The sequence below is a fragment of the Scyliorhinus torazame genome, chromosome 13 (genome assembly GCF_047496885.1).
Source record: "Scyliorhinus torazame isolate Kashiwa2021f chromosome 13, sScyTor2.1, whole genome shotgun sequence".
NCBI classification, from domain to species: domain Eukaryota; kingdom Metazoa; phylum Chordata; class Chondrichthyes; order Carcharhiniformes; family Scyliorhinidae; genus Scyliorhinus; species Scyliorhinus torazame.
The window spans coordinates 129,340,896-129,360,183 of NC_092719.1; the positions used below are offsets into that span (position 1 = coordinate 129,340,896).

At 43.7% G+C, this 19,288-nt stretch overlaps 1 protein-coding gene across 5 annotated transcripts in view; it reads right to left on the reverse strand.

The window, feature by feature from the left end:
- Nucleotides 1-19,288, reverse strand: part of itpr1b (inositol 1,4,5-trisphosphate receptor, type 1b) — a 731,378-nt gene that overhangs the window by 383,809 nt on the left and 328,281 nt on the right. For all 5 annotated transcript variants that reach the window (XM_072472138.1, XM_072472140.1, XM_072472139.1 and 2 more), the window contains 4 exons: nt 17,647-17,898; nt 16,528-16,653; nt 9,852-9,980; nt 104-224 (listed from right to left, as the gene is read on the reverse strand). In XM_072472138.1, coding sequence (XP_072328239.1) covers nt 104-224; nt 9,852-9,980; nt 16,528-16,653; nt 17,647-17,898 — 628 coding nt within the window. The remainder of the gene's footprint in view (nt 1-103; nt 225-9,851; nt 9,981-16,527; nt 16,654-17,646; nt 17,899-19,288) is intronic.

The following is a 19,288-nucleotide window of genomic DNA, read 5'->3' on the forward strand; positions in this document are numbered from 1 at the left end:
AGACTCCAGCTTTGAATACAGTGGTATAATTTCACAGTGTTTTAGCAACCTACAATACTGCATCCTTAACAATCCCCAGCTCCACTCCCTGTAAAATGCTTACCTACTTCTGACAGCACCTTAATGCAACTCTCCACTGAAGCTTTCTGGGTAGCAGACAGCCAGGGGCAGTGGTATACTCTGAACACCCCTTGCAATAACTGCACAAAGATAGGCTGGCGAGTCTGGATAATTCAGAGGAGAAAGAAATAATTAACAGTTTGCTTTGTACCAACTATTTATAAAACAAATATAACACTCAAATGCTAGAAAATTAGTGCAGTGGCTTGATGGGCAAATAGGAATGATTCCCCTGCTGAAGAGACTCCCAATCACAATGCAATGTCCCCACCGTTCCCACCCCTGGCACTCAACATCCTTTGGAATTAAAACTGGTCTTTCTTGAACTGTTCATTAAAATGGACACTTCAGGTACAGAATTGTTACAATTTAGAATTATTTCAAACTCAAATATTGAGCAAAACAACATTTGATTTGATTGATACAGTTGCTGAAGGCCTCACCTTCTCAACCTTGCCCCGCGCCTCAGGTTAAACCACCACCAATCTGTTCTCCCTCTCAGAGGAAAGCAGCCTTTGGTCATCTGGCAACTTTGGATTGTCTTACAGGTGCTGACAACTCTGAACCAGATAATTGGTCAATGTTAGCTCCAACACCAGTGAGAATTGTGGGCCATCCATATTACACAGTTTGAATTCATTTCACATCTCGAATCAGAAAGTTGTAAGTGTTTCCACTTTAACCATACCTCTTTCTGTGTGAATGTTCCAAATTAAACACAGTCGTCTGAACAACTTGCTGGGCATTGGTGAAAGAGAAGGGGAACAAGCCTAACTGAACAGATCATTTGAAGGGCCAGGATAGATTTGATGGGTTGAATGGCCTCATTTTTGGTTTGTCAGATTCTATGGTGTTGTGCAATCACTTCCTTGTCATAACTATCCTCACCATCATAGAGGACATCCGTCAATGTAGCAATTACTTGTTTTTGGCAAAGAATACTTCTACAGTGGGCCTTAACTTCACTGGAGTGGCAATCATCGGTGGATTGTCACTCTGTGCCCAGTTACCTTGGTGGGTTTTCTTCCATGCCTGTCTCGCCTGACCTGGCTGTGCGGGATCCAGGCATCACAGCAGTGCACGAGGTCCAATGCTTCTGCTCCGTGAAGTGAAGGAAGTCACTCCTCCCTTTTTTACGGCACTTGCTGCCGTAAACTAGGCAAATTAAATGTTCAGTTACACTTAAAAGGCCAGGGCAAAGCTAAATGCCCGGGGTAAGTGAATAGGAGTGAGGGGGGGGGGGGGGGGGGGGGGGGGGGGTGAGGAAATTAGCACTTCTGGAAATTTGCCATCCCAGCCCTTACCTACAACGTTCTGAAAGTGAATCCCAGCACATCTTTGGGATACTCCCCAAAAGTCCGATGCAATGGAGCTCGGAACTTATGGCCCAATAACATCTGGCACTTCTGAACAACAAAGCAGCCAATCGGCAATTATTGCAATTCAAAATTGGACAATGCAATTGGTACAATTCTTGGAATTGTTTGTTAGAAGAAAACCTTAACCCAAACCCATGTCTCCACTACCAATCCTAGCAATTGAATCTTAAGGTTCATAAGAATAGTCAATCTGTGGCTCATGGACACAACAGCTGAAACAGTCATCCTAATGAAACAGCAAACCAAGTAAAAAGATACAAGTCAATATCGAATTCAAGAGACATTTGTCAATCGAGTTTACTTAGGTTTTCTGAAGAATGAAGAGAATTAATGGATAGCATGACATAATTGATATACTTCTGAATTTTAAGTAACCTTGAGATGTCAGATGTAAAAAGGGATGTAAAAAGTAGTAAATTAAATACAGAGGCTGAACAGTAATGGCGCTATTGGCAAAATTACACCTCTAACCATCCCCAGTACAGCTGGCATTCACAGTAAGCGCAAATATTTTTTCAAAAAACTCAACATTTAAGCACTTTGGCAATATCATCCAATTAAAGCGAATTCAGCAAAACCACGATTGAAACATGCAACAAAACATAGCGTATATAATAGAATGGCAAAATCTTGGAAATTGGAAAAGTAAAAGGGAAAATGCTCGTCAAAACTGAACAGGTCAGGAGTATCTGTGGAGAAGGATGCAGAATTCCGATAGAACGTCATCAACCTGAGAGGTTAACCTCGTTTTTCTCTCCACAAAGCTACCTGGCTTACTCCAACTTTTATTATGGGTACAGGGAGAATAAGCCATTGAAGTATTGCATTAAATGCAATGAAAAATGTCTTCATGCTTCACTTTGCATAATTCATTCCCGCTAAATGCAACTAAACCCATAACAGTATCGATAGGAGTGACCACTGCACAGTCCTTGTGGAGACAAAGTCCTGTCTTCACATTGAGGATACTCGAGGTCGTGCTGTGTGGCACTACCACCATGTTAAACAGGATAGATTTCAAACAGATCCAGCAACTCGAGACTGGGTAACTAGCATCAGCAGAATTGTACTAAACCACAATCTGTAACTTCATGGCCTGCAACACCCCCCACTCTACCATTAACACAAAGCCAAGGGATTAACCTTGGTTCAATGAAGAGTACAGCAGGGCATGCCAGAAGAACAAAGCACACCTAAAAATGAGGCGACAACCTGGTGAAGCTACAACACAGGGTTACTTGCGTGCCAAACAACATAAGCAACAAGTGATAGACAGAGCTCAATGATTCCTTAACCATGGATCAGATCCAAGCTTTGCAGCTCGGCTGCATCCAGTCATGAATAGTGGTGGACAATTAAACAGCTCACTGGCGGAGGAGGTTCCACAAATATTCCCATCCTTAATGATGGGGCAGCCCTGCACATCAGTGCAAAAGGCAACACTGAAGCATTCACAAAAATCAAAAGCCAGAAGTGCTGAGTGGATGATTCATCTCGGTCTCCTCCGGAGGTCCAGCATCATTGATGCCAGTCTTCAGCCAATTCGATTCACTCAACCTGATATCAAGAAATGGCTAAAGGCACTGGATGCTGTAAAGGCGATGGCAATAGTACTGAAGACTTGTCCCCAGAACTTGTTACACCTCTAGCCAAGCTGTTCCAGTGCAGTTTCAACACTGACATCGACCCGGCAATGTAGAAAATTGCCCAGATATGTCCTATACACAAGAAACAAGACAAATCCAGTCTGGCCAACTATAGCCCCATCAGTCTACTCTAGATCATCATGGAAGGGGTCATCAACAGTGCTTTGAAGCAGCACTTGCTTGGCCTGCTCCCTGACGCTCAATTTTGATTTTGTCAGGGTCACTCAGCTCCTGACCTCATTACAGCCTTGTTTCAAACATGGACAAAAGAGCTCAACTCCAGAGGCGAGGTGACTGCCCTTGGCATCAAGCAGCCCGATAAAAACTGGAGTCATCCCAAGTACAAAGGTTGAGGTTGTTGGATGTTAATCATCTCAGTTTCAGGACATTACTACAAGAGTTCCTCAGGGTAGTATCCTAGGCCCAACTATCTTTAGCTGCTTCCATGATAAGGTCAGAAGTGGGGATGTTCCCAGATGACTGCACAACATTTAGCACCATTTCTCAGATACTGAAGCAGTTCATATCCAAATACAGCAAGACCTGGACAATATCCAGGGCTGGGCTGACAAGTGGCAAGTAACATTCACGTCACACAAGTGCCAGGTAATGACCATCTCCAACAAGAGAGAACCCAACCATCGTGGAATCCCTCATGATCAACATCCTGGGGGGTTACCATTGACAAGAAACTGAATTGGACCACCAATATAGATAATGTGGTTACAGGAGCTGGTCAGAGGCTTGGAATCCTGCACCTTCTGACTCCCCAAAGCCTATCTACCATCTGCAAGGTACAAGTCAGGAGTGAGATGGAATACTCCCCAATTTCCTGGATGAGTGCAACAACACAAGCGCGACACCATCTAAGAGTAACTAGCCAGATTGAATGGCACTCCATCCACCACCTTCAATGACTGCCTCCAGTACAGATGCACAGTGGCAGCAGTGTGTACCATCTACAGAATGCACTGCACCAACTCGCCTCTGACAGCACCTTTCAACCTATACCATCTACAAGGACCATGCCAGCAGCTGCATGGGAACACCGCCATTTGTAGGTTCACGTCCAAGCCACATAGGCACTATATTCCAACGTCACAGAGTCAAAATCCTGCAAATGCCTCCCGAACAGTGCTGTGGGTGATACTTCACCATACGGACTGCAGCAGTTCAGGAAGGTGGCTCAGCAACATCTTCTCAAGTGCAATTTGGAATGGGCAATATAAATGCTGGCCTAGCCAGCGATGTGCATATCCTGTGAAAGAATAAAGTAAAACTTGGGAAATTATGATTTGTAGAGCTTTGGGGAAAGGAGGGGAGGAGGATGATTAATTGGATAATACTTTGAATGAACCATTACAGGCACAATGGACTGAATGGCCTCCTTATGTGCTCATCCTACTGCTCTTATTACAATGTATCTATAACACAAACAGGAGAGCAGGGGAGTCATTGCACATCTTGCTGGGTTTACTAGGAGCTTAAAACAGAACAGAAATAGAGTTTTTCTTGTATTAAGTTTGTCAGTTGGTACTACAGAAGTAAGTGTTGCTGAGGGAAAAAAAAGCATCTTGCAGTCATCAGGACAGCACACAAGGAATTACCAATTGCAACAGGGAAACAATTATTTATACTGCATGAGAAGTGAGAGTGCTGATTGATCAGCAAGTGGACTCTGAAGTTACAGTTGGCAATTTCTTGCTAACTGATCTGATGAGTGCAGGAGGAAAAACTTGGACAGCATTTTTCTTTTTTTCAGCAACACTATAAAACGGTTGTCCACAAGCTCTTCTCCTTCCCCGTATTTAGCCAAACATGCAATATCTTGGAAATAGTATGAATGCAGGCAGCTGTGTTAATAAGCTTATGGGAGGAACATCTTAGAAATATCACATTAGCTTGATTCATAACTTTAAAATAGCAACTGAAATGCCATAAGCTGTTCGGACATTAACCGTGGCTTATTAAGTTAAAACACTACGGAATGTGCAAGAATAGCCCTCGAGTTGAATTGTTCTTCCTTCATTTTATAAAAAAAACAAATGTGAACAAATCAAAGTGAACTTCGAAGCCGAGAAGAATTCTGCATATTGAGGCAGAGGGAAAGGAGTGGGCGGCAGGGTTGGGGAGGATGCTAATTTCCTACTGGAAAGGGCAAGGAAACAGTTGAGAAGAAAGTGTGATTTGAAAACTGCGGCAGTGTTAGATCAGAGCAGAAGCTGTGAATTACTTTGCAGAGAATCAAGAATGGAGCAAAGCTGAAACGCCACAGCCATTTGGCTCCTACTTCCCACCCATAAACACTACAAATGCAAGGAAAACAGGATTAAGTGGCATGCTTTACTTGCTACCTCCAACCATAGAATGGGTACAGCACACAAAGAAGCCAATCAACCAATCACATATGGATTGGCTCTCAGCAACAGCAATTTGATTTGTCCCACTCAACGGTCCTTTCTCCGAAACCCTGCATTCCAATTGTGGAAGCCCTATCAGGGCAGTATCAAGAGGGCCGTTATATTTTGCAGTGTTCGATCAGTGTGGCCTCTCCTTGCAGTGGGATTCAATGAGGCCTGTTTTTTTTTTTGTCTTCTATTTTTAACCACCACCAAGACAGACTCAATCAGAACCAGTTAAAAGGTAGCCAGGGGATATGTGGACACTGCAGCCATCTTTTTTTATATGCTGCCTATTGGATGGGCTAACCCAGATAAAATCATTGCACATATTGTAATATTCTTTGATTGGGTTGATGTTGAATATTGATATTGCAGTGTGAACAAAGAACATTAGACTTTGCTTTATAAACAAAGTTATTTATTACTAACTCTACACTAACAAATTACTAAAATGTTTAAGATTAATACAGTTGGAAATAATGGTCTAACACTAACTTACACTAAGACACTACAGAGCTACTCTAACATGCGACTGCTACAGACTCCTAACTAACACCTTCTCTTGGAACACATGGTATGTCCGGGTCACGTGTCTGCATACTCACACCACCTGGTGGTCGGATGCTGGAACTACAACAGTTATACATATATTATTATTTACATACATGATCATACAGATGAAAATCTATTTATCATCACACACATCTGAACAAAGGTGCGTTTTTATGGAATGATGTACATTTGCACCATAATTCACCTGCTGCAACTAACATTATACTGCAATCTTTTAAAAAAGTTGAGGAGAGTTATGATTGGGAGAAGAAAGAGAAGTCGAGGAAGAGATGGGGTTTAAACTCTCTTTATACATCAAAGGGAAAAATGGTAAGAATTGGGGAAGGCCATTCTGTCCCTCATTTGGCACTCAATTCAATTTAGCTGCCTTTGATAACTTGATCCAACAAAAATCTGACAACAATTGCAGACTTGAAATGTAATTGACCTAGTGTAGGTCAAGTGAGCTATGCTCCTCCCTCAGGGCATTGGCAGCCATGGGTTTCCATTGGATTGGTCCAGGATTATGCTTGGTAAAGTGCTGCAGTGCTTTGCATTGCCTTTTGCAGTAGTACTGACCAGGAAACTCACACTTTTACCACCTGCTGTTAGGCATATTGAAAAGCTTTACAGCTGATAATCAACCTGTTTGACCGCATCATGACCCTTCCATGGCCATCAGGTCCTGACTTGAGCCCGGAGCTTCTGGCTCAGAGGTAGGAATGTTACACACTGCGCCACTTCTTGTTAACTCCAATTTTTCCTTTGGACTAGCAACATTAATGGAAAATATAATCAAACTGACGAGAACAAGAACATTTCCATTAAAAATGCTGCCTTAAACTGGAAATTCTAATGCAGGCACCTACATTTAAGAAAATAAACCATCTTCAGATCACATTAAAAATTATATAACTTCTCCAACAAAAAAAATCCTTAATTTTTGCAACGAGCAGCAGCATTTTGTTTTGACATTTTAAACATCGACATGAAACCAAAAATGCCATTATACATGGAAGAATTTCAAATGAACCTTCATGTTGCACTACCTAACCATAAAACTCTGGTACCTCATTATCAAAACTCAATAGTGTATCTATTTAGCTGTTGAGTTTCTAACTTGGATAACAGCAAAGTCAGAACTCAAAGCCCACCTCAGCCAGAGTTCCAATGAATTGAGTCAAAGGAGCAAATAAAACAGCTGGAGTGCTATGCAATATTCAAGGTTAGCTGTTATCAGTCTTCAGTCTAATGGGAGAGAGCTGGACTTCAATTTATCTCTCTTCACTGTTGAGTGATGCACTCTCTCCAAATGAGCTCCTCTGGTAAATTTGAGCTCAGGCCAACATTACAACAGATGCAGACATTACAAATCACAGTTTGACATCTTTGCTCTCAACCTCAACAAGTTCATCCTTTCCATCGTTCCTGCAACTGTACTTTCATTCATTCATTGTAACCACCAAAACATTCACAGCATTAACACATGTCAGAGTCAACAGGACTGCTTCCCACTCTGCTTCAGCAGTTCAATAAACAGTTGAACATACCATTATATTGTCAGTTCCTGTTTTAAGTCATTCTGTTTTAACAAGGTCGGCAAATAGGATCCATATTTGCGTTTACTGTGGAGAGTTTTGTTTTAAATTAGTTTTGCGCTGGGTTGGACAGAGGGTCACATGATCCGATCAGTGCCATTTTGGAGTAGCCTTCCCTCAGTCTTGTTGAGCCACCTGCTCATGGCCTCACGCTGATGCTCTGGTTTGAGGTCACTCCCCGCTCCCCTGACCTCCTCCCCTCACTGCCAACCTCGCTGACCCTCCCACTCACTTGTAACCCTCCAGTTCAGAACCTCTCCTGCTCGCTGTCCCTTCAGATTGCTCCCAACCCTTGCTCTTATGGAAACTCCATCTTGCCACCTCTCCAACTTGCGGTTTACTGCATGCAAGACAAAATTGCTGCTCCTATATCTTGCCATTCGTCTCCAGAAATGTTATTAATTTACCAATGTAAGAATTTAGCAATGTGAATTATTCCAAATTACAGGACATAATGTTTTAATGTTTTTCTGATGACAAAGATCGCACAGAACCTAACAACAGCTTTTACATTGGGAAAAATCAGATTTTTAAAAATTCATTTCACTTCAAGTTGCACTCAGAAATTCATCTAAAACCTTAAGTGAGGACTTACTTCGGCCTCAATAGAGGTATCGTTTTTAATTCTAAGCTCCACATTTTACTGTGTGAAGGCATCAGAGAGGGTGCAGAAAGGATTCCTGAGAATAATGCCAGGGATAGGAAACTTCAGTTATGTAGATAGATTGGAGAAGCTAGGGCTGTCCTTTATTTAGAAAGAAGATTAAGAAGATTTGACAGAGCTATTCAAAATCCTCGAGTGGGTCTGGACAGAATAGAAAGGGAGAAACCGTTCCCATGGATAAGAGGGTCGAAAACCAGATGACACTGATGTCAGGTGATGGGCGGAAGAAGCAATGGAGACTTGATGGAAACCATTTTTTCTTTTGAACACAGCAAGTAGATTCTATCCCTGCTTTTAAGAAAGAATTGTACAACTATCTGAATAAAAATAAATTGCAGGGCGACGGTAAGGGGGGATGGAGGGAAGGAGGGACGAGGAGAGCTTCTCTTTCAGAGGCAGGAACAACACAATGGGTCAAATGGCCTCTTTCTGTGCTGTTACCAATCTAATAACAATAATAATCTTTATTAGTGTCACAAATAGGCTTACATTAACACTGCAATGAAGTTGCTGTGAAAGTCCCCGAGTCGCCACACTACAGCGCCTGAGGGGAATACGGAATGTCCAATTCACCTAACAGCACGTCTTTCGGGCCTTATGGGAGGAAACCGGACCACGAACAAAGAAAAGTACAGCATAGGAACAGGACCTTCGGCCCTCCAAGCCTGTGCCGACCATGCTGCTCGTCTAAACTAAAATCTTCTGCACTTCTGGGGTATTTATTCCTCTATTCCCATTCTATTCATGTATTTGTCAAGATGCCCCTTAAACGTCACTATCGTCCCTGCTTCCACCACCTCCTCCGGCAGCGAGTTCCAGGCACCCACTACCCTCTGCGTAAAAAACTTGCCTCGTACATCTACTCTAAACCTTGCCCCTCGCACCTTAAACCTATGCCCCCTAGTAATTGACCCCTCTACCCTGGGGAAAAGCCTCTGACTATCCACTCTGTCTATGCCCCTCATAATTTTGTAGACCTCTATCAGGTCGCCCCTCAACCTCCGTCGTTCCAGTGAGAACAAACCAAATTTATTCAACCTCTCCTCATAGCACCTGGTGGAAACCCACACAGAACATGCAGAATCTGCACAGTCACCCAAGCCGGGAAACAAACCCGGGTCCCTGGTACTGTGAAGCAATAGTGCAAACCACTGTGCTACCGTGCCGCCCTCATTCTACGTGCAACCTAGGACACAGAAGGCAACTGTAAAATGATCTAGGTCGCAGAACTCTATATCGGAAAACGTTGTCAAGAGGTTCCTATTTCTGTCCAGTTTCAGGAAACATGGTAGATTTTTGTTTATTCACCAGATCAATTAGGGCACTTCTTCTTGCTGCAGATAATATTCATATTGTGTCTATGCTAGAATCTCCAATTTATTCAATAATTGCCAAACAACCAGGTAGCAGGCCACTGGAAATGGGGGGCTTAAAGCACACAGTTCCAGAACAGGCTGCAGCTAATAACTGGAAGTGATCATATTCCGTACCTGCAAACTTGTGCTTTGATCAGAGAAAGGAGAACTAAAGAAAGTTGTGACGATGCTCATGACAGTTTCTGTGACGTATTGCTCCAGGACATTGTCAGCATGCTTGCGGTCACTTGTATTATTACACACCTGAAAGAGAAAAGAGTTCAATTGGTCAACTGCATCTGGACATCAAATTCTAAATAAGACGTTGATACACTGTGATTAAGACTTTTAAGAATTGCTGTTGATTTAAAAACGCCAATAGGATTTATCCTGGGAGGGGGTTGTCCTTATTAACTAGTTATTAATAATAAAGGGTGGAATTGGTGTGGAGTTTCCCTGCTTTTCCACGATAATGTCTGCCAGAGCCCAACAGAAACACTGAATATGGTGGTTCGGCCGTTTCTCATTAACAAATACATTTAACAAATGCTGAATATTTCTCAACGACTTACAAAAAACACTTAATCATTGATACATGAATAGAATCATCAACTGTAAATGGTTAAAAAAAAAATTACACCTTGGACACAGAGGGAGCTCTCTCGGTCAACGTTGTGAGCAATCAGCATACAGTTCACTTCACTTGCCCTGGTTTTACATGTGTATCACTTCAGTCATACAGGTAGGAAAAAAACCTATCCAGACGGAAATCAGCGGAATGTGGCAATCCTGCGCGTGGGCAACGGTCAACGCAACGTTTTGTGGGCCACACTCAGGACCCGGGGCCATGCAGCCCCCAGGCCATAGGTTGCCCACCACTGATCTAAAGGAATAAAAACTGCACCACTAAATCTGGTACCGGCTACAATTTTCACCATTTGAATTCAATCCTCAACACTTCCTCTAATTCTGATTCTCACTAACGAGCGACAATGTAAACGATGTAGATACAGACAAGCTCAACTCCCATCTTAGCAGTTTGAGAACTGGAATTAATGAAAAGAAATTGAGAAATCAAAAGCTGCTAACAATCAATGTGACCACCAAGATGGCGGATTGTGATGCAATTCCATCCGGTCCACTATTGTCCTTTCGCGGCAACATATCAGGTGATGCAGGAGGAGGAGGAGGCCTCGGTGGAGGAGCTAAAGGGTAAGTGGGAGGAGTTGGGTGAGGAGATTGACGAGGGGACGTGGGCGGATGCCCTGGGGACAGTAAACTCTTCCTCCTCTTGCGCGAGGCTCAGCCTCATACAATTTAAGGTGCTGCATAGGGCTCACATGACTGGGGCACGGATAAGCCGGTTCTTTGGGTGCGAGGACAGGTGGGTTAGGTGCTCAGGGAGCCCAGCAAAACACACCCACATGTTCTGGGCGTGCCCAGCGCTGGAGGACTTTTAGAAGGGTGTAGCAAGGACGGTGTCGAGGGTGGTAGGTTCTGTAGCCACCTAAAATGGCTGATTCCCTATTAATTTGGCCAAAACCCGATTTAAAATGGCTAACCAAAAAGGCTGATGGGAAAAGCAGCCAACGGGACACAAACGGACAGCTGCAGACAGAATAGTGTATTCGGTTCTGGGGAAGTCGGCCCAGATCGATACTCAAGACTATTAGCAGCACATCAACCCAGACGTCTGCAGTTTAATCGGCTATCCCCGGGAACAATTGCAACATATTAGCAATTGAATGCCGGACCAGACCTGTCGGCGCCTGCAGTGGCCGAAACAAAGACAGGTGAACGACCACCCCCCGATCGAGGAATCGCCCCGTTATTGGACATATCGAACCCAGTGATTGGGAACAAGTCCAATCACTTGGGACTCAGGGTCAAGGGCCGCTCCGAGAGGCGGGAAGCCCCATGGCCCTATAAAGTGAGGGGCCAAGTTCAGATCTCTCCCTCTCTCGCTTCTTCACCTGCTCGAGACCTTCGCAAGAACATCGACCAGAAACAGTAAGTTTGACTCCAGCGATCGCTACCCGATAAAGACTCCTAGCCATCGACCCGTATCAGCCTTTTTGAATCCCGCGGGCCAGATCCGATTCGATAAGCCATTCGTTTCCCTGACCTGGTGGGCCCTTCCTAAAGTTAAGTATTGGCCAGTAGTGATAGGTTTCTATATAGATAGTAGGATTATTGTGTGAGCATTAATTGTTGTATATAATAAATGACCGTTGATTTCAATCTTACTAAGCGGTGTGCTGACTTATTAATCATGACTCGAGCTTGAACCACGTGGCGGTATCAGAAAGATACCTGGCGACTCGTGAGCAAAGGTGACGTAATCAGAGGTAATAAAACGAAGGCTAAAAAGAGCAACAGTTCCAGGGTCAAGCCGGGCTGGGGGCTCGCAATATTTGGGCTGGCAGAGGAGCCGGGAGTCCAGGAGGTGAAAGAGGCCGGTATTCTTTATTTGAAGGGAAAGGTCACAAATATCATGATATACGAGGTACATTAAGGGAGCATATCTTAAAACTGTTGTCAATTACTGCCACCTAGACAGGATGTCATGCATAAGTGATTTGTAATAAAGAAGGATTCTTCTTCAGTGGAAGGATGCGAGACCCCCAAGCATGGAATCCTGGATCAACGATATGGCGGGGTTTATTAAATTGGAGAAGGTGAAATTTGCCTTCAGGGGATCGGTGCACGGGTTCTTCAGGCAGTGGCAACCGTTGCTAGACTTCCTGGCAGAGGGTTAGAAGATGGTCAGCAGCAGCAGCCTGGGGGGGGGGGGGGGGCTGGTTTGTTTTTCTTGAGTGGGCATGTATATTTGCCTTTGTGTTGATGATGGCTGTTAATTTATTATTTATGTATGGGGGGGGGGGTTGTTCTTTTCTTTCTGTATTTTGTTTTTGATATTTTGTGAAAATTTGAATAAAAATTATTTTTAAAAGGAAGGAAGCCTGCTGGCCCTTTCCTGTTCTGGAAGATATGTGACTCCAAACTTTCATCACTATGGCAGTCTGCTGGCTGTCCTCTGGAGCAGAGTAGTAAGCCACTCAGGTTGGTAAATAAATGTTGGCATTGCCAATGAAGCCATGTCGGAGAACAAATAATAAAACACTGGCTTTTTATACAATTGCTGTAATAAGAAGTGGATTTGGGTTAACAGGTACACCCCCCCCCCCTCACACACCTACCAAGGTTCCACAATTCTGTCACTGTGGGGCGAAAGCATTGGAGACCGCCACCAGGGAAAGGTCACAAATATTATGATATATGAGGTACATGTACATTTAAGGGAGCATATCTTAAAACTGTTGTCAATTACTACCACCTAGACAGGATGTCATGCACAAGTGATTTGTAATCAGCCTACAAGCAGCAGTAGCGATCAGATGTACTGTACTTAGCTTCCCAGTCAACATTTCTATGTATGCAGCCAGCTCTTCAAATAAAGAACCCACATTATTGTTTCACCAATCCTTGTTGTGTGATTTGGATGTTCACAGACAAGAAAATAACCTAACAGCAAACAGTTGAAACCAGGAGATGCGCTGTTGAGTTGCAGGGTCATAAAGCATCCATGTCCTTAGTCCATTAGCAGTGAAGGAGTGAAGTGGTTGAAGATTTGGATCTTCTTCCCCTCCTGACACATTTGGATGGTAAAATGTGGATCTCATTACCACATGGAGCAGTAGAAGCAAATAACATGGACAGATGCATTTAAGCTGGATAAACAGATAAGCAAGAAAGGAATAAAAGTATATCCTGATAAGGCTGGATGATGAGGAGTGGGAGGAGGTTCATGTGGAGCATCAACAAAAGCACAAATCTGTTGGACTGAATGGTCTGCTTCTGTGCTGTCCATTCTACAGAATGCTCAGTACTGAACAAGACAAGTTGGACAAGACATTGAGACACATCACCTGACCTGAACATTCGCAGGCTGCTAGAAATGCAAAGTACTCTTATATGATTAACAATAAAATAAGAGAAAGAAATGGGGCAAGGCAGGTAAGTATTTAAATGAATACTAGTTGGTGATTAAGTGCAGATATTCTGGTCAAAGCTAAAGGCTGGTCTTTAACTGTATTTTTTACCCACCTGCTTGTTCGAAAAGGTGCTCCAACTCTACTAATTCTTCAACCCAAAAGTGCAAAATGTTCAGAGCTCCCAAAATGGTCCCCATTGGGAGCTTTGCAATTCTCCAGTGGACTACACTGTGCTGCAAAAGGCAGGCCATTCACCTTCAACTATACTGAAATGTTTATTCGCCAGAGCCGCCTTTTCCTTTACAACCACTAGAGAAGAAATAGTGCAGAACGAAACTGGGAGTTTTTAAAAAATACCCTTCTATGAATACTTTGCATTGGAGATTCACCAAAGAGAGGGACTTGACGGATGTTGAAGTTAGGGATGGATGTGTGAATACTCTAGGACATGTCAGCATAATAAAGGAGAAAGTGTTGGATATCTTAAAATGCATTAAGGTGGACAAGTCGTCTGGGCCAAATGGGATATATCCTAGGTTACTGTGGGAGGCAAGAGAGGAAATAGCTGGAGACTTAAGGGATATCTTTGCATCATCTTTGACCACGGCAAGGTTCCAGAGGACTGGAGAATAGACAACGTTGTCTATTTGTTTAAGAAATGAAGCAGTGATAATCCAGGTAATTATACATCGGTGAGCCTGATGTCAATGGCGGGTAAGCTGTTGGAGAAGATACTGAAGGATAGGATTTATTCACATTTGGGAGCAAATGGACTTTTTAGTGATAGGCAACATGGTTGTGCGGGTTTTATGTCTTACCAACTTGATAAGAGTTTTTTGAGGAGGTGACAATGAGGGAAAGATTGAGGATGTCATCTACATGGACTTTAGTACGACGTTTGACAAGGTCCCTCATGGCAGACTGGTACAAAAGGTAAAGTCTTATGGGATTTGGGGTGTGCTAGCTCGATGGATAAAGAACTGGCTTGGCAACAGGAGACAGAGTAGCAGCAGCAGGGACCTTTTTCCAGAATGGAGATCTGTAACGAGTGGTGTTCTACAGGGATCAGTTCTGGGGCCACTGTTGTCAGAGAATACAGCAGAATATAGATAGATTGGAGAGTTGGGCAGAGAAATGGCAGCTGGAGTTCAATCTTACAATTGTGAGATGATGCATTTTGGAAGATCAAATTCAGGTGTGAATTATACAGTAAATGGCAGAACCCTTAGGAGCAATGACATACAGAGGGACCTGGGCATTCAGGTCCATAGTTCCATGAAAGTGGCAATCCAGGTGGATAACGTGGCCAAGAAGGCATACGGCATGCTTGCCTTCATCAGCCAGGACACGGAGTACAAGAGTTGGCAGTATTGTATAAAACTTTAGTTCGGCCACATTTGGAATATTGCGTGCAGTTCTGGTGGTCACACTACCAGAAGGATATGGATACTTGAGAGAATGCAAAGAAGGTTTACCAGGATGTTGCTTGGTCTGGAGGGTGTCACCTATGAGAAGAGGTTGAATAAACTTGGAATGTTTTCGCTGGAAAGATGGAGGTTGAGGGGCACCTGAATGAGGTCTACAAATTTACGAGGGGTATAGACAGAGTGAATGGTCAGAAGCTTTCTCTCAAGGTGGAAGACTCAATTAAAGGGGGCACAGGTTCAAGGTGAGAGGAAGGTGTAGGGGAAGATCGGCGGGGAAAGTTTTTCAGACAGAGGGTTGTGGCTGTCTGGAACGTGTTGCCAGTGGAATGGTGGAGCCAGGTACGATAGCAAAGTTTACGATACATCTTGATAGACACATGAACGGGCAGGAATGGAGGGATACTGATCATATGGGCATTAAATAGTAGGTTTAAATAAGGAATCTAGATCGGCACAAGGCTTGGTGGGTCCAAGGGCTTGTTCCTCGGCTGTAATACTCTTTGTTCTATGCAAATATTATCAGAGCAAGTCAGGAAGGAGATTACCAGACTCCTCCTCCTCCCCACCAGCCTTATTAGGCACCAGATGCCACTCTTCACACAGGAGAGCATTCAGAAGATAGAAAGTTATCTCAATAAGAGAAGCTAGCTGCAGGTAAATAATATGTTTAGAGAAATCAGCCGAAGTGGGACAGCCCACTAGTTCCACCGCTTCCTTTTCTTAACTAAGAATGACCAAATGCAGTACAACGTGTTTTCTGCGCTTCACACTACCTGCAACTTCTTAACGTGCATCAGCATCCTGCAGCAGGGCACAATTTACATCACCAATGAAAGACCTGTAAGCTCCAGTCACATCTGCAAAAAGTGACTGAAGGGATCTCTGTGGGTCGCCTGTGCTATGAGTGCAGGACTAAAGGCATGTTTCTGTCAAACTCTCAAATTTTCTTTTCATGCAAGCCCACATTTCCGGATGTGGTCCTGCCAGCGGCTAGGTTAACATGACCCTTAGGAGATGCAAAAATCACCTCATCCCCAAAAGATATCCACTGTTACACAACACCAATTACCTCACTGACTTCCATCCAGGAGAAACAGGCAAGGGCCACTGAAATTATGTGGCATGACTAAAGGGAAAAAGTAAAGTCACCAAAGTCCCAGATGACCATAGACTGCTTTCCCCTCTGAAGAGGAGAGCTGACTGGTGACGTTTTTACCTGACGATCATCGCACACCAGGCGGGGCAAGGTTGAGAGAGCGGGGCCTTCATGAATAACATCAGCTGGTCCGGGAACTGAACCCATGACGTTGACCTCACTTTGCATCACAAACCAGCTGTGCAGCCCACTGAGCTAAACCAAAGCACAGGGATGCTAAATTCAATACTTGCCCTGCAGATGTCAACAAGAAAGTTCTCAAAAAGCTTCCACATGTGGTTGCTTGTGTAAATTTCCTTCATCTCCACCTCTGTGTCCACGTAGCAATGATTGAGAAAGTTAATGTAGGCAATCTTCACCTAGTGAAAAAAGAGCCAAATATAAGCAGAATGTAATCTCAGCAGGGGGAGGGGGGGGGGGGGGGTAATGGATTACGGGTTGTGCACCCACTCATTGGAGAATAGGTGTGTGGCACTGAGAGAAGGGCGATAAAAGTGAAGGACTTAATGATTCGAGAAAGTTGCACAAGCCTCTTTACAGAAAGTTAAAATGATTTAATGTTTAAAAATGAGGATGATAATGCTGTTGTTATCCATGTATCACAGCCGTCACTTGTAATATTGTGATTATGAAGCCCGTGCTTTCTTGGTGAATGGACTGGTATTTTCTCAACTGAAACTGAGGAAAAATAGTTGTTAACTGTGCTTGCGTTTTTGTCACCTGCACTAACATTAGAACAACATTCACACCAACGGCGGAAATTAGGCTGAGCTTTGACTGACCGTACAGAACTGAAATCCTTTTTGGAAAGTTATCATTTCTCCAGCCTGTTCAGTTGTCCATTTGCACACTTATGAATTGATCCGAGACTTTCTCATCCTCAACATGTAGCCCCCACAACCAGAATTTAAGAGCTTGTGCCTTCCCAAACACGGAAAAAGTGTGTTTGTTCATTTGCTCGGATGGTAATTTCTGTATTTTTCACTTGAAAGCAATTTCCTATTGATATTGCAATAATTGGAGAGAGAGAGTTGGTTTGGGTGGAGGTGGGGGGGGGGGGGTGTGGAAGAGAGGAAATTAGGAACTCAGATTATTCATGGTCAATGTTGGTACCGCAATTCCTATTACAGGTCGTTCAAATAAACTGCACTAATCCAGACAAGAGATAAAAACAGATTAGATAAAATAGGATAGATTAGGGCGATGAGATATATAGGGTAGGCTAGATCAGTCAGAACTTAGATTAAATGTAACAAATCGGACAATTAGGTAAGATGGGTGATTTTAAACTTTTTTTATTTAAAACTAAAGAGGAATATTTTCAATGAGATGAACCCAAAAAGCCCACTCACTTCAGGTATGCAGTCTTCATGGGTCGATACTCTCACAATGTCATCCAGGGGCAAGAGGGAGTTGCATTTAATCTCAGTGTAGACGTTCTTGCCCTCGGTGCAAACTGCCAGCAGTTCCACCAAGTGGATATGGTACATGAGAGGGCTGTTCTCATCCATCCGATCACGCTCAGAGCGCATCATCTGTACCAGGGTCTGGAACGAGGCTCGATCATTGTAGAAAATCAGAACATCTTCCCCAGCATTCACAAGCTGCAGAAGTGCAATAGTTCAAATAAAATGGTCATTAATAGTATTGCAAACTATGTAAGTGACTGGGGCTGTATTAGAAAATATAATTAAACACCGGTTTAGGAGCAAGTCAATGGGTTCACTAACATTGGCATTTAGGAGTTGCCTAGTGGTGAATTGAATAGTTGTCCTGTGCAAAATTGAGCTCATGGTTTCACCACTCAATGATACAGTTGGGATTGAGAACCATTGCTTTTAAGGATGGCATTAAGACAGCACAACACTGCACCTGGCGAGCATGTGTTGCACTTGGCGAGTGCCCGATGCTGCCACCCGGTGGAGAAATTATTCAATTTTCAGCCTCGACTTCCCTCATCCCTACAAGTAGACAAGCCAAATGGAAATAAACTTTTAAATTTAAGAAGAACGCCCATTTTTTATTTGCCCCCTCTTTGCAATGCCGTTTCCTTCTTTTGCCAGGCCAGACGCGGTGAACAGCTGAGACAAGGTGCATAGGAAACCCACGCCACTCCTTGGAGGTCTCTCTGAATCAGAAAGTGCTGGAAAAACGCAACAGCTCTGGCAGCATCCATGGAAAGAGAAAAAGGGTTAATGTTTTGAGTGTGTACATCTCTTCAGCTTTTATTGCTCTAGATACACACACCAGATCACAACAACTCACAGCTTAATTCCCTCTCTGGGTTCTTTTGCCAATTAAATCTTTGTACTCTAGCTACTGGCCCTTAAATTCCTCTCTTAATTCCCTGCTCGGCACACAACAAATCAGCAACACTTGTTGAGCTACTCTTTTTCTTGGCAGGGGTTGTCGAGCAAGACAGGGGCTTCTCCTTGGGCGATGAGTGCACTGGGCGACACAGGCTACAATTTCACTTTTTATTCATTCGAGGGATCTAGGCTTCGCTGGCTATGCCAGCTTTCATTGTTCATTCCCAATTGCCCTCAAGGAAGTGGCAGCGGGCTGTCTTCTTGAACTACTGCAGTCCATGTGGTGTAGGTACATCCACAGTGCTGTTAGTGAAGGAGTTCCAGGATCTTGTCCCAGCGACAGTGAAGGAACGGCTTATATATTTCCAAGTCAGGGTGGTGGGGGCTTGGAGGAGAATGTCCAGGTAGCGGTATTCCCATGTGTCTGCTGTCCCTGTCCTTTTGAATTGAAATGGTTTTGGGTTTGATAGCTGGGCTCCTTGGGCAGCACCTGAGTTCAAAACGGGAAAGTCAGTGCGTGGCACCTGATCACCTTAACTGGCCGAGGCCTGGTGTGCAGGTACATCTGCTGCACCCATAATACTAGATTATAATTCAGAGGCTTCCTTATCAGAGTCTGCAGCTTGCTCAACTATGTTTTCAAATTTTTGTTTCACAGGATGAGAGCATTTATAGCACGGCCAGC